The following is a 21,436-nucleotide window of genomic DNA, read 5'->3' as shown; positions in this document are numbered from 1 at the left end:
AAGTGTAATAAAAGCTTCCAAAGAACAGTAATTCATCCTTCTAAAACCAAAGATGGACAGACGACGATCCCAAACTTTTGAAATTCAGGACAAAATATTTGCGGTTTTTTTTTTAATAAAGATGTTCCGATACCATTTTTTCCTTCCAGTACCAATACCTGAAATTGTGTATTCGCCGATACCAAATGCCGATTCGACAGCAGTGTGTTAAAATAAATAAATATATATATATATATATATATATATATATATATATATATATATATATATATATATATATATATATATATATATATATTAGTGCTGTCAAACGATTAAAATATTTTATCGCGATTAATCACATTAATGTCATAGTTAACTCGCAATTAATCGCACATTTTTATCTATTCTAAATGTCCCTAGATTTCTTTTTGTCCCATTATTTTTTCTCATTTTAATGCTCTTATCAACATGGAAAAGTGTATCGGCCTGACTTTGACGAGGGGGCGGAGAATTGGCATCAGCTGTGTGCTTGGCCATCAAGTGGTATTTCAGACTGGACGTGCTGCGATGATAGCTCAGTTCACAACGACAAAACACACAGATCACTTCGGTCTTGTCAATGGAACCATTTGGCAACTTTTTAAAAGTAAACTTTCCATTCAGATTCTTATTGGCATCCATTTCGACGTCTCACGCTCGCCAGCCACTCAAAACGTAACGTTAGCCTACTACTCTACTGTTACTGCTGTTAGCACTCCTGCCTCACAGCTAGAAGGTTCTGGGTTCAAATCCAGGTCGTTCCGGGCCTTTCTGTTTGGAGTTTGCATGTTCTCCCCGTGTTTGCATGGGTTTCCTCCGGGTACTCCGGTTTCTTCCCACCATAAAGACATGCATGCTAGGTAATTAGGACTACAGTTGAAAATTAGGCGACTGGCTAACACTGGCGCATTTACAGAAATGTTGATTAATGTGCATTGTCCTAATCAAATAAACTTACAAACTTAAACTTACTCTTTGGCCACCTCGCATCGCAAGCCCAAACAAGTGTGCCTGTGTGCGGCGTGCCTGTTGTTTTGTTTCCGGTCTAGCTAGATCCGGTGTGGTATTGTAGTTTTTCTAACGTTACCAGTTGTTGCAACAGCATGTGAAAAAAACTACAAAGTTTGCTAGGCCCAAAAAAAACGTTAATCTCGCGATAAAAAAATTGACGCCGTTAAAATGGGTTTGCGTTAACGCCATTAATAAGGTGTTTAACTGACAGCACTACTATATATTATTATGTTTTAACAGCTGTATACTTCTAACCCTAAGGTAGATTTTTGTTTTCAGGGCTAAATTACGTGGAATCGGTGCATATGTTCACATACCCACTGCTTTCGATATTTTAGGCAGTGTGGAGAGACATTTCTGATACTGGTATGGGAACAACTCGCTAGAAAACGCACCTACCCTGGATCTGGAGACAGTGCTAAGGATGCTAGAAGCTTTTCTGCTAATATAAGGGAAGCTAGTCCTGGCCAGAGCACTAGCAGCTCTCCTGCCTGCTGATACAGCTGCACCAGGCCCCCACAAACAGCGCTCAGCCTTTCTGCTGATTTTGTCCAGTGGCCACTGGCGATACTGCAAAGAAAAATCCCTCTGAGAGCCAGAACGCATTTCCCCATCAAACCTGTGACGTCACCAGAATGTAAAGTCTACTGGCCAGCGGGAGAAACACCACTGTGCATAGTCAGCGGTCACATAATCACAGAAGTAAACCCGGGAGCTTCGAAACTTTTTTTGGCGTTTGGCGACTGAGCAGCTCTCATAGGAATGAACGGGGCTCGGCCATTAACGTCGCATCCAGGTCTTATAATACATCCATGACTCAGCTCAACTCCCCCCCTCCTGCCACTACGATTAGCAGAGACTGGCTGGCAGGCTGGCTGGTGAGAGCCCCTCCCCCATCTGTTTTTTGGGGTGGCTTGTGGGTCGGAGGTAGAGTGGTCCCCCTGCCCCCCTCCACCACAAGACTGGCAGTTCAATCCCAGGCTCCTATGGTCACGTGTCAAAGTGTCCCTGAGCAAGACACTGAACCCCAACTTGCTCCCCGGATGCTGTATGTATAGCTGTTCACTGCTCCTAATACTTATTAGAGGTTAAATGCAGCAATTCTATTTCACTACATTGTACTATGTGACGAATTAAGAATGCAGTTCGTTTGATGAGCTGCACGGCCAGGAGGGCAGGCTTTGATCCATCATGGCTGTCAGAGAGGAAATACTCCTGGCTCTATAAGACTGATATTTGCAAACGTCCATCTTGCAATGGGATCCCAGCATGCCGCGCCGCCAAATCCGTCCATTACTGTTCTGTAATGTTGTAGTTAAGTGGGTTAGCACCCCCCCCCCCCCCCAGTAAACCATGGGGAAACACTGCACTAGTAGTGATCGACCCCACTGAGCGCAGATATGCTCATGTGTGCAATGGGTGCAATGGTACAGTATAAATGTCATCTCACTGCTAGCTCATCAGTTATAATGATTATAAAACCCAAAAGCCGGGGCGATGGAGGGATGATCCAGGCAGAGAGAGAGAGAGAGAGAGAGGCAAGCAGGAAGTTGGGTTTCATGCTGCGCCTGAAGTCGACGAATCATTAGTGGAATTTGGAACGTTTTGCTGAGGAGGTCGGCTTTGTGATGATAGCTGCACGTTCCGCGGACCGTGACCTGACCTCTGGATTTTTCTGACTGCCGCTTACCCACCCACCCCCCTTCCTTTCAGCATCCCATAGCCTATACAGCCCTCTCCTCTCCGCAACACCCATCTTCCTATTCTTCGGTGTATGTTTTCTTCAGACCGTGGCTCTTACGTATGCTCCATTTTCGTCCACGTCATCTTTTGTCTATCGCTGGAGACACTTGTCAACAATCTGCAAGGATAAATAAAAGGGTTCAGAAAAGAGCCTGAACTCAGTTATTATATCTTACAGCAAGAGAACTACTGAGAAATGTTTCGAGAAATACATTTACCCAAGCAAACACTCTAACTCTTACAGATACAGGAACACAAATACATGTATTTGTGACACTATGCTTACTAAACAAATTCACACAAACACACCCCAGCCCAACCAGTCCTCTTCTGAGATGCTTCAAGCGAAGCCAAACTATCTAACTAACCCTAACCCCAACCAGAGGCCTGTACCACGAAGCAAGATTTGGCGTTGACGAGGTAACTTCAGGTTCAACCCAGGGTTTTGTGTATCACAACGGTGGACCACTTGTTGCCGGGTTAAATCGCCGTGGTAACTTATGCTGAACACCTAACCTGGTCGGGAGCAGGTTAAGTCGGAGATTAGAGATCAACCGGTGTAAAAGCACCGCCTACTGACCAATCAATACTCGACTGATAACGGCGTCACCGTTCTTAGAAGATCCGGTGGTGCGCAGAGAGAGAGGTGCGCTCATTAAAGCTTAAACATTTAGAGACCAACAACCCCGTTAACATTCCCTGATGGGCATTTTTATGAAAGATATCGATTTTCAGCGGAGGGAATTACGTATAGGCGATTTGTCTGCTTCTTGAGCCGTGTGTTGCCAACGCGCACAATGGTTTGAATTATGTTTTCATATTTTTTATACTGCCAGGGTTGCAACTGAAATAATAGGCTAAAGCCACGAGAGTTTATGGAAAGCACAAATGTAATTATGGTCAGATCTTGTGCCTGACTGATGGGGGAAGTGACATTGATAAGTGTTGTGATTTACGCATTAACAGTGTCGGCTATTTTTTTGCCAGCTTTCCTTCCTGCCGCTAGCCTTATCAACAAGGCCCGGGAACCCACCCTGACTCTCCCCACACTCCACCTCTGGCTCCTCATGCCACTGTACCTACTCTGCTGTACCGTTCCTTTTTGCTTATTTTATTTTACCAACACTTCGAAAAAAGACTCCACTTGATTTCGACACACAAAAACGGCACATGCAGCTTTAGCTGGCCTGATGTGACGGCTCTGTGCGGCACAGAAACACAGGTACCAACGACAGCATCGTATATAATACTAATGAAAATATATTTTACACCGCTTGTCGTGACTGAATCCAAATGAGAAAAGGTTCCGAAGCATCTTAGCCGAGACTGACAAGCTGTAAACGGATGAAATTGTGTCTCCGCCGCCTGCTGCTGTTTGATGATCACCTGATAGAGAGTCAATGTCATTCCAACCTCCTTCACATGTCGCCTGCACTCCAGTAAGGGGCTAAATGCAACAATGGATCTTTTTAGGCACAATTTAGACCCAAAAAAACCCTACATCTGTCTGTCTGTTTACTTCCCAACGGTAGAACAGGCATCAGGCGAAGCTGCAAGAATTTATTTGCATGATTACTATTGCTATGATAAACTTGATCTATCTAATGTTCTCATACCCCTGCATTTCCATATTATTCAGTCCGATGTCAAATATCATCAAATCTCTAGACTCTTCTAGCCAGCGGCAAAAATCTCATCTTATTTTGCCAGTGGTATCTGGCTGCAAAAGGAACAGAAATAATGAATAGTATAGCTATGTTTCCATAATGGGATTGGTTGTAGGGCTGGGCGATATGGAGAAAATCAAATATTACGATATTTTTAACCAAATACCTCGATATCGATACCGCAACGATATTGTAGTGTTGACCATTGGTGCTTTCACAAAATATTTACTCAATGAGATCTTTGATAAATAATCATCAGCAATGTGGATATAATGACTAAGTGGGTAAAGGCAAATAATAGAACAGTTACAACAGTTACTTTACTGTAATGCAGCCTTTAAAACCAGGAAAAGACTGACTAAGAAAACACTTATGCCATATTACGATATTCAAAATCTAAGACGATATCTAGTCTCATATCACGACATCGATATAATATCGATATATTGCCCAGCTCTAACTGGTTGTTAGTATGTTGTCAAGCAATATAACGTCGGTATGGCTACATTTCAAATTTTTGTATCAAGGAAATATTCTGTGCTGATCCATTTTCTGTCGTTTATGTTGTCTAGCCCTGATTGAGTAGATCAAATGTATTGAATATTATTAAACTGCATTATCATATACATACAAATAACTAATGTTAGGGAAATCTGTTTATGTTTTGTTACACGTTTCTGGATTTATTTTTTTTAATACATATCGGCCGATATATCGGAATATCGGATTTTCATCACCAAATATTTATATCGATATCGGCCTTAAAAATCCTTTATCGGTCGGGCTCTAAACGCAACGCTCACTTTGCGGTGGCCAATCATGTAACCGGCGATCAGACTTGTCAGTCGTTCTGCGGCGGTGTGAGAATCCCTTACAGGAAACATCACTGCCTCTATCGCTGCCACAAGAAAGTTTTAAAGCACCAAACACAGGCACCGAACTGCCCAGGAGTTTGAGGAACAGCTGACTGTCACAGTCCATCTGTCTCGCTCGTCTCTTTTCTTTCTCTCTTCCTCCGCTGCCTTCAAGTGCGGTCAGAAACATCGAGCTCTAGAAACGATCTGACGGAAAACAGCAACCGTGAAATATAAAGTCTACTTGTGCTACATTTCGGGGGGGGGGTTAAAGAACACAACAGGACGTCACACAAATGGGCCGTTTCCATGACACTACCACCACCGCACAACCCTGCGGAAAATCTAGATAGCTTTTTTTGGTCTGAAGGCAGCTTAAGGCTCTAATAGAAACACCCCCATAACAAACAGTACCCCCCCCCCCCCCCCCCATATCCTACATGATCAATTGCAAATCTTAACTACAAGGCTTATTTAAATGGCTACATTTAGGTGTAAGCACAAAGCATACAGTTAGAGCTGGGCAATATATCGATATTATATTGATATCGTAATATGAGACTAGATATCGTCTTAGATTTTGGATATCGTAATATGGCATAAGTGTTGTCTTTTCCTGGTTTTAAAGGCTGCATTACAGTAAAGCTGAACTTACCAGACTGTTTTAACTGTTCTATTATTTGCCTTTTCCCACTGAGTCATTATATCCACAATACTGATGATTATTTATCAAAGATCTCATTGTTTAAATATTTTGTGAAAGCACCAATAGTCAACACTACAATATCGTTGCGGTATCGATATCGAGGTATTTGGTAAAAAATATCGTGATATTTGATTTTCTCCATATTGCCCAGTCCTACATACAGTATTTGCACAAGGATAGAAACACTACTAATAAAAAAGCACAACTTGCAGAAGAGAATCTGAACGAGAGAAGATCCCAAAGGAAAGACAGATTCTTTCTCAAGGAAACGGTCTTTGCACTCACCCATGTCTGTTTGAACTGTGGCATGCTGTTGTTTTATTTACAGTCTATGGTCCTGGCCACCAGGTTACAGAGGAACAGCCAGCACATGCCACAGAGTGGCCTGTCCTTATATAGAATATAGACTACACCTACCAAGGCAAAGTATGGTATACAACTGTGTGTAATATAAGCTGACCTGTAAATGAAGTTTGGATACAAGGAGTCAGACAGTACATTCAATTTTAGCACGGAGGAACAAAGATATCCGCGTCAGCACTGTGGTTCAACCATTGAGAAAAACGGAAAAAATTATCGAATGTTCACTAGTCGATAGGCCCAAAATCTCTCAGTACCAACCAATAGGACCTCAAGATATGAATGTGGGCTGGTCATGTGTTAGCCAGGACTCATAATCCCATCTCTGCGGGCTACCTTTTGCTTTTAGGTGCAGGAATCAGATTTCTTGCTGCTTTTGGCTGACCACTGCTGTTCTCTTGGCTGGTTGTTTAGAAGAAAAAAAAACGTTGATAGCAATGTGCAATGCAGTCTGGGAGCTTCTACACCACCCAAATGTGACTACAGGAACATGTTAGAGAGGATAACCAAGACGCAAACACACCAGACACGCACAAGCTGCAACCTGTGACAATCTCAGCCGAACATACCTGTGATCAGACAAATTCTAATAACCCAGACCAAGTTATTTATATCACTGATAATATAAGGGATTACAAAACTCACACAATTGATCCCCTGGCTTGATAAGTTAGTTTACTTTATTGTTAAGATAGATGCTGATAACATGTTCACTATTTGATTGCTGTCACAACTGCAACACTATGCAATTGCCGCTGAAGAATATTCACATTCACTTTTCAATTTGCAGGTCAGTGAGACTATTAACACATCCCATAATAATAAAAAAAACACATAATCAGACAGACTGCAGTCTTGCATAGGCTATAGCCAAATATTGATCTGCTCGGTGTTGTTATCAAATTCACATAGATGCTGCTACGGTATTATAGCCAGTGTAAACCCACCTATGCTCAGTTTACAGTGCAGGAATTTTGTTTGCCCACCTTCCAAGCTATCAGAAACATGATATATCATATCAGACCAGTAAATATCAGCAAACTGGTATTAGCTAAACCAGGGTGTATTCAAAGGCGTCGATAGGTGATTTCTGTTTAAATGGAGGATGTATTTGTTTTTAGGTGACCACAGACTGGAGGTCACAGCGTTTTAGTTGAACCTTTCATTAGTTCCACCATGGCTTGCAACACCACCCGGTTCACAGTTTACAGTGTAAGCTGAGCTAACGTGTGTGTAACTGTGTAGCACAGCACTGACATGGATAGGTTAACGTTACACTGTGCGCTTCCCAGTGTTGCCACTCAGTCTGGTTGCCTTTTACCAGTTAGGCCAGACCTGTCCTGCCTGCTGTGGTGGTCACCATGTATATCGTAGAAACACCTATTTACAATAACGTGTGTGTGAGCCAAATTTATCTGTTCCCACCCCTCTCCCCCCCCACCCAACTATTGACAATAACACGTCAAACATGTCTCATAGGAAGGAAAAAATACATATGTCGAGCTTACCCCTCTCCGGTTAATTACAAGTGTCGACCCGCAGTCGCCGTTTGCTGTCTGCTGGAGACACAACCCGGACGCTTTTTTTTTGGTGGAGAAAAACAGCTCTTTAATTCCTTTGTCCTCCGGATACGCTCCCGTTTCCCTCACACTAGCAGGCCTGGGTCTTTGCAAAATACATGTGTAGCTTCTACGTAACCTAATCTGTGTGCTTCCGTGACACAAGCAGTTTCTGCCATTTCATACCAACGTCGTCGAAACCTTGCGATGTTTCCTCGGCTGCACAATGAGGACCAGGGGGACGTTCAAGACCGCCTGCGCGTTTCCGGCAGCCGCTCCGGGAAAGCGGAAGCCACGGTTTTGCAACGTTTTGAAATAACACCGCATACAACCCGATAGAACCATGGATGTATAATAAAACCATACAACGGGAAGATAGTGCCATACAACGGGAAGATAGTGCCATTTATTTTGTATTGTATGTATTTTGGTATATATTATGTATAAATTTTTTTAACATTCACCCATAAATATGCGTGAATGTTAAAAAAATGTATACATAATATATACCAAAATACATATATACAAAGTATGTTATTAACAAGCTTGCACATGAGATAGCAGGTGTACTGTACTGTTATTGCTAACATTACCAAATCATGGTTTACATTAGTTTTAAGTACGAGGTTGGCTTATGTAGCCTGCAACTTATTTTTATTAACATTTGAGTTCAAAATTGGAGTGCCTAATTTTATTTGGTAGATTACATACACTCAGTTTCCAGTTTATAAACTGCAAATTAAGTAATTTCTACCTTGAAGACCATAAAGCTTTTTATTTACAACTTTATGTAGGCTACTTTATGCACTTAAGTAGGCCTAATCTACTAGCCTAATTACAATTAGGATGTACCTGTATGTTACTTATTTGTGTTTTATTATAGACCTATACATTTATCTGACAGCTACTGTTTAGATTAAGATTTTATATTGAAAATAGGCTAAATCTTGTAAGTGTTGTACTGATGATTTTCTGCACCAGATTTTGAGAATTCAGCACCCAGATATGCATATGGGAGTTAGTGTGTTTAACCATTATCGTAGGCGTCAACTCTGACCCTTATGAAAGCTTATGCTAGAGGCACATGCAGGCATTACCATGTCATCCACCGGTCAGTGTGTTCATTATTCCTTGGGCTGTAAAGGACAGGTGTAAATCTGGCAACCTGATAAACCCTCTCTTGAAGAGGTGTATTGGGATGAAGTGGTGGGTCAGCATATCCTATGTGTACAAGTATGTAGACAAAAAACACTCTTACCTGCAAATAACTGGCGCGTCGTTTGCACACCAAAAAGCAAAAAAGCAGGACCAGCACCCGTCATAAGGATTTATACTCTTAGATCACTTTTGACATAGTTTTTCTCACCTCAGACCTAACATTTTACTTGTTACATCACATCACTTTGATGAACATTTCGAATGCTTTTCAAGCACTGGGAGGCACAGGTGGGAGGATATAAAAAGCCATGGTATCTGGTTATTCACAAAGCCATGTATATTTGCCAATCAACTTAATCTTTGTAAGGTACTAATGGAAAGCGGGACAATTATTGTGTCCGTTGTGGTTGAAACCTCAGATTAACACAATGGATTGGTCCTTTGCTGCCCCATCTGCCGTTAGCTTGCCCTGCAAATCCAATTATGTTCTTATGTCCCCTAGTCTAAAAATAGTTCAAAAATGACGCAAAAAGAAGAAACACCACATCATTAGTTAGAGCAAATCATGTTACGGAGCTGATGTGTCCTTTGTTTGGAGACGATTGATCTGTGATGAGGAGTTGACGCTATGTGGGTGGAATGGCAGCAGAGGATGCATAGGAGGAAGAAGGATTAGGTTCAGAGTGGCGGATGTCTGAAGAAACCTAAGCAGAATCTTTTCAGATACTGGATAAAGTAAGGTAGGCTGCATAATGCATAACTCATCAAACCACCTGTAGGTTTAGAAATGTGTGTTTGCAGACTCACAGGGTCCTTTATGTATGCTGCTGCTGTAACAACACAATTTCCATCTGGGATGTAGAAAATAAAATAAAACTGGATGAGACTAAGCGTGCTCCTGTGCAAAGCAGCAAACCATTTACTCAAACTCACACAGAGTAAGAAGCAAAGAGCCTGTCTGCTAAGCCAGATTTCTCTGGATAAATCAAGGTAACAAACAACACAAAGTAACACTTATACCTGCCTGGTCAATAACACTTACACATTTTGAAAACATTTTTGGTACTTGTATTTGTTATGCCCACTAATTTGACTAGGCCTATTCAAATAACGGTCATTTTTTCACAGAAGACATTTTTCACATAAGATATTTTGGCATGTCACGGTAGCAATAGCACAGGTGTAAATAATAAAATGAACGATGGCTGGATTCCATTCAGCTGCTTCAGTTTTATGGTCCTGGTAGCAGCATGCTGCCTTAGCGTCACACTGCCTTGACTTGCTGGGACACTTAAAGAGAACAGTGCCACCTTATTACTAGTAACTGTGGCTGCACAATGAATCAAATATTAATCATGATCGCGATTTTGGCTTCCCACAATTAAATGACTATGATCGACTGCCATATTGATGTTTAAAACGTGTGCTCAGCATGACTCGGGAAGGACTCAGCCAGCCACTGCCGCGCCAGCAGTGGCATTAAGCGAGGCTCTTCACTGTTAAATCACCTGTAATCACACAGACAACATCAGACTGCTTGTTTATGACTTGACTCAGCCAAACATTTCTCTGTTCTCGGCTAAGATTGATGGCATAGCGCTGCAGTGTTTCAGTGTATAATTATACTGTATACATTATACGGTGGCCGACCAGGGCAAACAAAAACTTTTTTTTGGGGGTTGTCTGTATTTTTTTTAAACTTAGATCCTCTCACTGTGTGTTTTCACTTCATTAAAGTTAATTGGAACATTTTGGCCGCCGAAAAATGTCTTGTTCAGCGTTCGGTAGCACCTTGTCAACCAAGGCTAGCTAGCTAGTGCTAGCATTAGCTGCAGCAAATTTCTGTACTAACCGTACATGCAAATGAATGGTGCCAGTACCCGGAGGTCCACATTAACCTGCCGGTAAAACTCTGCCAGATGACTCGCTTCAGAATCGGCAACTTTTCCTCTTTAGCATTTAGCTTAGCGCAGCACAATTGCAACCATACATGACACTGGCTTGGCCACGTCATCCTCACCAGCTCCACCCTCTCGTCCAAAAATCTTCACGTCTGGTTTCAAAACAACCAAGATGGCGACAGCCAAATTGCCAAACTCGAGGCTTCAAATCAATGGGTGACGTCACTAATGCAGAAAAACAAATACAAATCATATACAAAAAGGAGGCCAAGTAAAAAAAACAAAAAAAACAGTATGTTGTGTGAGTTTCTCTCTTCTTAACTCCAGTGGCGTCTCCTGCTTCTAGCCTACTACATTAATGGAGGTTGACTCAATAGCTCCTATATATAAATGTAATGCTATACTGTAGTCAATCCACTTTTTGCAGTGACGTCTTACATAGTAAGTTATAGTAGTATAGTTATAGTATACAACCATAATCTATTATTGACATCGCCCTATAAGTCTCAATTAATGCCTGTTTGCCTGCCCCCGGCCACATTTTATAATAGATTTACAGTATGACTTTTTTGCATTTTGTTTCTAAGTGTTTGATATGTACTTTTCATGTATACTTGCTATCTAGCCATAGACCCAGTTAGGCCTACTTAAATTCAGACACCCTCTCCATCGGCTGACCATATAGGCTTAATGTTAGGGCCGTCCACACCAAAAACCAAAAACATAACTATAACACAAGAATGTGTGCATCCACACTGATTAACACACTGGCATCAGCAGACGTAAGATTACAGGAATGTCACTAGTAATATCTGACATATTCATGAACTCTGTACATTTTATGAACCTAAAAATAAGGTTGTCAAAAGGTTGTCTGGTGTGGAACAAATACACTTTCATATTCCTGAGTGATACTGATTATACATTTTATTTTCTGTTTTACGAAGACAAGAAGGAAAATCAAGTCCTTATGTAATCTCTGCCATGTCATGTTGTAAATTCAGATGGCTTAGGAAACTTCTGCTGTGTTGACTGGATATGTGACGTTTTTATGTTGCATGTGTTTTGGGGTTTTTTTTTGTGAGTTTTTTTACTTTAGGTTGTTTCTGTATTTGCAGCACGTTTCTCCCACCAGAGTCCTTGTTTCTCCTAATGGAAGCGTTTTAGCCCATTGTAACGCGTTTGCCACGGTCGGCTACCATAAAATTAGCCTAGCGGCTAGCAGATGTTTAGCTAGCGGCTTAATCCTGACAGAACAACATTGTGAATTTCAGCCTGCATACACATTTTTTTTCAGTTTAACATTGTTAAAACAGAGCAGCTAATATTGCTAGTGAGAGCAACAAAAAAAAAAGAATATCCGAATCACAAAATGAAAAACTGAATACCTAGCCAACGAACAAATTTATATATAGTCCAGCCCTACTTATTTTAATGCAGGAATGTAGCACAACATGGAATTAAAAGCAGTGCTCTGTTTATTTAAATGTGAAGGGGCAAAAAAAATATGTTGTCGCTAAAATCAATAAATAATCCTGGTTAATAATTGTGATCTTAATATTTATCAAAAATAATCAGGATTATCATTTTGGCCATAATCGTGCAGCCCTACTAGTAAACCGTGCTTTTCCTGCTATGACAAGTCAATATGTCTGCTGTGAACAAGGCCTTTACTGATTTCACCCCAGGTTGTTTTGGTTGAATGAAGTACACATAACCTGATTAACAGAGCTGGGTTACTTGGCAATTTCCCATGATGTCACCAGACATGCTTGTGCCTGTCAGTGTTTTAATTCTGTTTGTGTGTCAGAATGGTCACAGAGTGAGATGGATACATGCATGTACTATAAAGTGTCTAAACAGCAGAAATGCCAGCATTTGAGGTAGTACATTCAGTCAAATAAACTAAAGTAAGATATAAAGAAGTTAAGTTCTCAACATGGAAACAATAAATGCCAAAAACATTCTTCCGTTTCCCTTATCCTCCAATATGAGAAGGAATAAGATGATTATTTTCTAGACGCTTCCTGGAGGCAACATCCAGATGTTAATCTGATTGCAAAAACAATTATGGAAAACTCAACTTCCTGTGGTTACTGAACCATGCTAATACTTATGCTACTTAGGTAATGTTAATTCATTTGTTCTTCTTTCTGTATTGTGCCATAAAGCGATCCTACAGACTCCACTGAGCAGTATATGGAATTTAAAAAAAGAATTTGATTGAACAAACTACAAAAAGACACATAATGTACAAACGTATTGTCTTTTCTTTTTCTTAATCTTTAAAAAACTAAAACTGCCGCTTCCTGGAATCTTATAGTCATTAATCTGGTAAAACAAAAAGGAACCTGTGTTAAAGCTGTTGAAACTCTCCATTCTGCGTGTTTGCTAGTTCCTTTTTATGTAAAGCTAGATGTAGTAAGTAGTTTAATTCCACTAAACCTTAATCTTGTCTGTCTCAAACTCCGACCAGTGACCTTTAAACGTTCAACGTGTCGGATGAATAGTGGCATTCCAGCCCCCCATGAGGACATTCAGCCTGCTTGTTAAGACATGACACTTGCCACAACTCCTCCTGTAATGTACTATGTTGTGTTATTCCCATTAACATGCAATGCAAGCAATGTTTTCCAGCAGGATGGGTACATTTGTAACCCTGGCAGAAGTGTTGGAGGCCCGGGGTTCGCCACTGGATGAAGATGAGGTCTGGTGTCTGCTGCTAGCCACCACTGAGGCCTTACTGGATATTTCCAAAAGAGGTAACCACTTATTAGTTACCATTTCCTCCCAATTCCACCCTTTTTCCGTGCACAGGGCCAGGGGCGGGGCTAGAAGGGGGGCACGGGGTGGCACCGCCCCCCCCCTCCAATCCATGTGGCTAGAGTGCTGTCAATGTGACAATTGTGATTTCCATTGGATCAGAGTACTGTCGTTTGGCTGCCTGTTCTGCCCTTGTCACATGACCAATTATTGTTTCCATGATGACTATCCAAAATTCTGATACCATGACCAGACCAGACTTAGAAATGTGTATTGTATTCGGATATACCATTTGTTTAAAATGAAAACAAGTGAAACTAATAATGAATGGGATGTTTTATTTAGCAGAATAATATTGTGTTGTTCTATCCTATTCAATATTTCCTATATTTCTAAGCAGATTTTCTATGTTGTATTCTGATAAAAGATTGAAACAACTTGCTCAACCAAATAGCGCAAGAGAAAGTAAGGAAACCCCTTTGAGTTAGTTAATGTTGCAGTTTGTGTTCTGCCCTCTGTCTAGGTTCAGGCAACATGTGCAGTGTGCTGAGTCCAGGCTCGGTGCTACTGTCAGCCAATGGGAGTCTGGCCTTCAAGAGCTGCGCCCAATATGAAGACGTGGCCTCCTTCACAGCTCCGGAGATCCAGCAGGGGCACGCTGCCTCCACCAGGACTGCAGCCGAAAAGGTTGGAAAACTCGGACATCTGGTACGAAATGTACCAAGTGGTTCTAACCCTGGGAGTTGGGACCCCTAAAACGGGTCGCAAGATACATCTTTGGGGTCATAAGATGTTTAATAGGATAAGAACAGATTGAAAAACTTGCTTACTTTGCTGTCTTTTCTTTATGTGTTACTGCTATTTGGTTGTGAACTACTGGGTAGTTTAGTCACTGCAGGCTTCTAAAAATTACTCATCTGATAGGGAAAAACACACATTATTAAACCTATGAAAGGGTCATAATATAAGGGTTTATTGATTTATGGAGAAATTGCTTTATCTTAAGAGGACACAAGTTAAAAATGTTGAGAACCAGACCATCATTAATATGAAGAAGTCAGATCCATAAAACCTGCTATTTTTAATTAGCCCACAATTTTAGAAATGTCTTACATAAATTAAGACATTTGCACCATTAAGGAAAAGGCACAAATTGTTGCAGAAAAATTCACCAGAATGCAGAAAATGAAGTGTTTGATGTGCTCAAAATTTCAATTTTGCTCAAGAGTGGAGATCTCAAACCCCCCCCAATGTTGAACCCAAAGTTACGCCCTTGAAGTGTTCAAAACGGTGACCATTTCACAAAGTGCGCCTGTGGCTGGTACGTGGGCGTATAATACATGAGAAGATATATTTTCCCTCAAAACGTAATTGAGAATGCAGTTTGTTGTATGAACGCAATGATTTAGGAGACATTGTTGGTTTTTGCGTAGTGCATTGTTTGGATAGGAGTCCTTAACCCTTTCATCACATCAGTTAATTGCATAAAGTAGCACTAGTCCCCTTTCAATCCCCTTATAGTTCCGTTTATATATGAGCAGCAATGAATCACGACCTTGTCCTGCTCTCCTCAGATGGTTGTGTACTCACTGGGGATGACTCTTTATTGGTGTGTTGATTATCACCTACCTCAAAACCAGGTACTTTCTTCCCTCGTCTATCTCTTGCTCAAACTCATTCTTATACAGTATATTACTAGTTAGTTATGTACTGACTGTCCACTGGCCAACTGTTTACTGCTTACACTGTTTACTGGCTATATTAGCCCATATGCACATCCCCTCCCTCCCTCCCTCCCTCCTTCCCCCAGCCTGGACTGAGGTCTGACTTAATACTTGAACAATGGCTGTAACCCTATTACTTCAAACCTCTAATATTGACTGTTGATTTGTGTATATCCTACTGTCCACTTTATTTCCATAAAATGCCCATATGTAATGCTGTCTTTTTTTAACTTTATCCTTGCACTGCTATATAGTTTTTATATTACTATGTCCACATTCCTTGCACTATTAGACTTATTTGCACTACAGCCATGATACACACTCTCATAGAGCACCTTACCATAGAGCACCTTACCCGCCCTGTCACTGCAAGTGTCTCATGCTTATACATCCCTTAGTACATTCATGTGGATTTCTTATTTAGTATCTTTTCTTGTCCATATTATTCATGTGGATTTGTTTTTCTTTTGTTATTTTATCATCCTGTTTATGATGTATGTGTATGATGTCTGTAAGCTACTGGGACCTTGAATTTCCCTTTGGGGATCATTAAAGTATCTATCTATCTATCTATCTATCTATCTATCTATCTATCTATCTACTTACACATGATTCATTTTGCTGTCACTTGTTTGCTCCCAGCCGGTCCAGCTGAGTGCAGAGCTGGAGGGTTTGCTGCTGAGCATGTGCGAGGACATGGTGGTCCGACGGACTGACCTCCTGACAGTGCTAGAGACCTGTGAGCTTCACCACAAGGCCTCCATGCTGCCTCCTGCTGAACGGCTCGTCAGGCAGCTGGTAGAAGATGTCTACAGAAACTCAGTGAGTGGCTGGATGAGTGGATGGTGTTGGTTCGGTTTTTAGCGGGTTAGGTGAAGTTATGTTTGGTTTTGAGTAGTTTTTTTTTTTTTTTTACATTTTTGTTAAGTTTACTGATAGCACAAACTCTCTGCTTGTTTCCTTGAGCTGGACAGTGATGTCTTTGCAGGTTGATCATGTGTCCATGGCTGAAAATGGATCCCGGCTAACGGACCGCAGTCAAATGATCAGGGACAGATTGCACAGTAAGGAACTGATCCCTTCTGACAGATTTAAAGTCTAATTGAAATTAAATTGCATTATTTTTCCGTCTGCTACAGCATACATATCTGCTCTGTAAATTACGTGTAGCTGTGTTCAATATCGCGATATGGTATTTTTTCTGGTAATTCAATAAGTAAATAATCTATATTAAATAACCAAGTGGAAAACTTTATTTGTGTATACTCCTGTGTGACTTAAACACTTTTTCTTTAGTGGAAAATGAACATAACGTGCAACAATCACAACGTAAATCGTCATCCAAACGACGTAGATATTGCCATAACGCAGTTCGGCCATTGGTTTAACGATATGTACATTTTGATATAATGTTGACAATAGTTAACAAAACCAGCCCTACTTTAAAGCAATAGTTTGACCTTTTTGTTAATAGGCTTATTGGCGTTCTCTGCCAAGAGGTAGATGAAAAGACTGATACTCTCATGTCTGTATGCTAAATATGAAGCTACCACCGCGAGGTGGAAACAGCTAGCTTGGCTCTGTCAATAGGTGAAGAAATTAACACGGGTCACGTTTAATCTCATTTTTTAAATCAATACAAAAACCCAAAGGTGTAAATTAGTGAGATTTACAGGAAACAGTGCCATAAAAGACACTGCTCCCAGCCAGGAAATAGTCACCGGCACATATAGCCTATTCTCCCATTTTTTACACTTACATCTTTCCATACAGAAATATATATATATATAAAATGTCTTAATTAATGAGCATTAGAGGTGCTGGTAGGTTGATTTTTTAACTTATGGACAGGCCAAGGCTAGCTAGTTTGACTTTGTGTTAAGCTAAGCTAACTGTCTGCTGGCTGCAACTTCATATACCACCCTCATTTCTGTCAGCAGCCAGTTAGCTTTGCATAAAGACTGGAAGCAGGGGGGAAACAGCTAGCCTACCATCTACCAGCGCATCTTAAGCTTGCCAATTTTTGCATACTGTATTTACTAGCTACTAGCCATTTTATTTCTTTACATTTGGACAGAGCCAGGCTAGCCATTTCCCCCTACTTCCAGTCTTTAGCCGACTGGTTAGCTTAGCGTGGTTCACAACAAAATAGCTGTTTAGCTTCATATTTAGCATACGTACATAAGGGTGGTATCAATCTTCTCATCTAACTCTCAGCAAAAAACACAGAAAGACATTTTTAGATATCTACCTTGCAAAAGCTATAATATTGTATACCAATTTGTTTTTCAGGAAGCTCTTTTAGTAACTCAACATTTGCGCTGAAGAAGATTTCACAAACATTCTCCGGAGCATCGTATCCATGCGAGCCCACAGGGTAGGAAGCATTACACACCTTATAACAGACTTTTTTTTTAGTTCATCAGACATTCTCATAAATCCATTTTACAGTAAGAAGACACAGTATAAATATATCTTTACTTCAAAATAAACTAAATTCAAGTGAAGTTTGATATGTGCTTTAATGATAAAACAATGAGGGAAAAAGTAAAAAGACGGTGCTGGGAATACAAAACCCTCAGAGGAGAATGAAATGAAATGTGTGATGTTTGAGCCATCGTGTCATGACAGATCTCGACTCCCATCAGACTGAGAATGGAAAACTCATTTTTCCCAGGATTCCCTCAGGAGGTCAACAAAGGGAGAATTACGACCGCTGGCAGCAGCTGAACCGCAGCCCCTGCAGTCCGTACATGGATGGCAATCGAAATGCCAACTCAAGATCCCTCGCACAGTTCGAGTCCACGATGAGTCTGAATGACAAGAAGGTGAAGGTGGGCCAGATTATCCATGTTCCCTAATGACTGTAAACCTTTGATGTAAATTTACAGCTAAAATGTCACAGTATCTTATAGGATCATACTGTGAATGACAATTCATTCTGGGAAGAAATAAATAATAGGTAACACTTTACATGAAGGTATCTACATAAGAGTGACATGACACTGTCATGAACACATGACTGTGTCATGACACAGTCATGACACATGAACCCTAACCCTAACCCTAACCCTAACTCTAACCATAACTTGCCATGAGAAAACCGAATGACACTTACTAAAAGAAGCGTTATGTCAGAAACGTTTATGACTTGTTCATAATGTTCATGACACGGTCATGACAGTGTCATGTCACTCTTATGTAGATACCTTCAAGTAAAGTGTAACCAAATAAAATTACAGCACTATCTGCGAATGTTACAGATTACAGGTATTTACTGTTAATACCAATGCATCTTGGGAAATTAAAGTAAAAGTTGGGAATTACACTGCTGCCAGTATATTACTGCAAATTCAAATAATACAGTAAGAAACTATATGTCTATTTACAGTAAAATACCATAACATTTAAAAACAGTATGCTTACTGTAAAAAAAACTGTAGTTTACTGGTGAAGCTGCTGCCAGTATATTACTGTGAATTTAAGGTGAAAAGTTTTTACAGTGTAATAATATAGCGATAACATAATATCTCATCACACGTTTCATCAAAATCTTGTTTTTTTATTTGTTGTCTGTTGCAGGACATGGGTCCTGAGTTTATTAGAATGGTAGACGAGCCGGTGGTTGTCTTGGAGCTGCCTGGATCCATCGTGGTGAGTTCTTATAAACAGAAATTAAATGATGAGAGTTTGGAGACATTGACAGTGGTTTGAAAGGACCCACTGTAGCTTAGCGTAACCCCTATCTAAGGATAATGATGCTAATATCTCCTTCTTGAAACCCCTGAACTTTGTTAAAACCATTTCCAGTATCCCTTTGTGTGTATATATATATATATATATATATATATATATATATATATATATATATATATATATATATATATATATATATATATATATATGGGGGAAAGCATTACTCTGCAACCCTGCATGTATCATTTCTCACCATGAACACATTTAGCATCTGATTGTTTATTTTGATTTAATTCTGTTCTCAAAAATGTATTTTTTCCCTCTTGTATAGTCAAAAAAAGGGAAATCTCCAACCACTCAGAGAGAGCTGAATGTGGTGATGCCAAACGGTCAGAGCATCCTGGTCAAGTGTGAGGTGAAATCCAGAGGAGGGGATGTCTTTGACATGATTGTGGCTCACTCCAACCTGGTGGAACATTTCTACTTTGGCCTTGCTTATACTGACGGTAAAGAGGTTTTAAAATAATAATAATAATAATAATAATAATAATAATAATAATAATAATAATAATAAAGAAGTGAGCAAGACTTTCTGAAGATCTCTGATTTTGTCTGATTGTAGCATGTTTGTAGCGGTTTATTTAAACACTAGAGCATTTTGAGGTCTTTTATTCAGAAGTTGTTTTGTTAATGTAAGTAACATGTTGGTGGGAAACACACCAAAAGCCTGTTGTATGTGCCTTTGTGTGGTGTAGGTCAGAGATCTTCAACAGGGGGTCCAGGACCCCTAGGGGGTCATCAGTATCACTGCAGGGGGAGGGGGGGTAATATTTGAAAGTTTTTTCAAAAGTTAAAATGTATTAACATGAATCCAACATATTATTAGCAAATATAAATCCCCATTGATGATAGGCTTACTGGCCTATAGGTAAGGTCGTCACTAAGATATCCATCCACAGATCCAGTTCATCCTAAGGATTCACTGAGCCACATGTAAGTTTAACATTAAAAGATGATTTATAAAATCATGCTGACAATTATTATTTTAATACCTTAGTATTCTAGGCACTAAAAAGGTGTGTATAAAGGCTTTAGGCCGCCCTACACATTATTGTAGGCCCAGTTTAATATGCAACTTAATTCTTTACAATATTAGTAGTAGGAGGTCCCGCTCCATCTCTCTTCAGTTAAGGGGTCCTTGGTTTAAAAAAACATTGAAGAACCCTAGTGTAGCTAGATTAGAAGGCATACTTTATTTATGTCAACTCACAATTTGTCTTTATTCTTTTCTCTGGTCAGATAATGAGTTTTTCTTTGTGGACAATGATGCCAAGATTTCCAAAGTTGCTCCAGATAGCTGGAAGAAAGTGCCTACAACCACCTTTGTCCTTTTCTTCAGGATCAAATTCTTTGTCAATGACATATCTCTTCTTTTGTAAGTATTTCTCTTTCTCGTGGTATTACAAAACAAATGTTACAAAAGGTGCCTCATGAAGTCGGATCCTTTGAATGTGTGCGGTCTTCTCTATCAGGAACAAACAGACCCGCCACCAGTATTACCTCCAGCTCAGGAGAGACCTTTTGGAGGACAGGCTGTCCTGCCATGAGGAGACGGCGCTGTACCTGGGAGCTCTGGCCCTGCAGGCCGAGTGTGGAGACTGCATGCCTGAGGTTGTGCACCACAAATTTGCACAAAAAAATGTCAATTCAAAGGAGCCCTTAAACATGACTTGTTATAACAATTGTGTCAAAATCAGCATCCACGGCCAATTTAAAGGTGCAGTAAGTGATGCTGCGCAAAGATTGTTCATATTTGAACTCAACTGCCAAACAAATACAACCCCCGCTTCAGAAGCTCTGCACCCCAAATTTATGGACAGATAACTACTGGCCGGATGGCACATTTACATGCTGCTCCCCGTAATAGTACCCTGGAAATCTAGAGTTCTCGCGAGAGCACAATTTGAATTTGCTCAGCGAGTCACTCTGGCATTGGTAATGATGCTCATTAACTATGCCCTTGTAGCCGAGCTGCACCAATCACATCGGTGTATCTGATATAGGTGGGCCAGAGGCGAGCTAAACAGATGACGACAGCGCTGCGACGTCAAAGTCATTAGTAAACATTGCAAGATGGCTATGGATGAACACCAGTAGCTTTGGCTGCTACAATGAACAAGACTTGGTTTTTTTTTATCTAAAAGAGGAACAGAAGACGGCGCTCGAATCGTTCCTTTGTAAGAAGGATGTTTTTGCTGTTTTGCCGACCGGAT

General features: G+C 40.4%; 2 protein-coding genes across 7 annotated transcripts in view; one reads left to right on the top strand and one right to left on the bottom strand.

Moving 5' to 3' along the window:
* mapk8b (mitogen-activated protein kinase 8b) overlaps positions 1-8,169 on the bottom strand; it is a 45,975-nt gene extending 37,806 nt beyond the window's left edge. For 2 of the 4 annotated variants that reach the window (XR_004896301.1, XM_031297894.2), the window contains exon 1: positions 7,871-8,166. The gene's annotated coding sequence lies outside the window, so the exon portion shown is untranslated. Of the gene's footprint in view, positions 1-7,870 lie in introns of all 4 variants that reach the window. The other 2 variants (XM_031297896.2, XM_031297895.2) reach the window with 2 other exon arrangements.
* Positions 8,170-9,608: 1,439 nt separating this feature from the next.
* frmpd2 (FERM and PDZ domain containing 2) overlaps positions 9,609-21,436 on the top strand; it is a 44,909-nt gene continuing 33,081 nt past the window's right edge. The window contains exons 1-13 of one of the 3 annotated variants that reach the window (XM_035997225.1): positions 9,609-9,819; positions 9,942-10,069; positions 13,618-13,742; positions 14,267-14,430; positions 15,318-15,383; positions 16,110-16,289; positions 16,456-16,531; positions 17,760-17,844; positions 18,145-18,301; positions 19,050-19,121; positions 19,495-19,669; positions 20,463-20,598; positions 20,696-20,834. In XM_035997225.1, coding sequence (XP_035853118.1) covers positions 9,960-10,069; positions 13,618-13,742; positions 14,267-14,430; positions 15,318-15,383; positions 16,110-16,289; positions 16,456-16,531; positions 17,760-17,844; positions 18,145-18,301; positions 19,050-19,121; positions 19,495-19,669; positions 20,463-20,598; positions 20,696-20,834 — 1,485 coding nt within the window. In that variant the 5' untranslated portion in view covers positions 9,609-9,819; positions 9,942-9,959. The remainder of the gene's footprint in view (positions 9,820-9,941; positions 10,070-13,617; positions 13,743-14,266; positions 14,431-15,317; positions 15,384-16,109; positions 16,290-16,455; positions 16,532-17,759; positions 17,845-18,144; positions 18,302-19,049; positions 19,122-19,494; positions 19,670-20,462; positions 20,599-20,695; positions 20,835-21,436) is intronic. The other 2 variants (XM_031297893.2, XM_031297892.2) reach the window with 2 other exon arrangements.

This window comes from Sander lucioperca, chromosome 22 (assembly GCF_008315115.2).
Source record: "Sander lucioperca isolate FBNREF2018 chromosome 22, SLUC_FBN_1.2, whole genome shotgun sequence".
Taxonomy (NCBI): Eukaryota; Metazoa; Chordata; class Actinopteri; order Perciformes; family Percidae; genus Sander; species Sander lucioperca.
The sequence above is the reverse complement of the archived record's forward strand: the minus strand, read 5'-3'. Positions and strand labels throughout refer to the sequence as shown.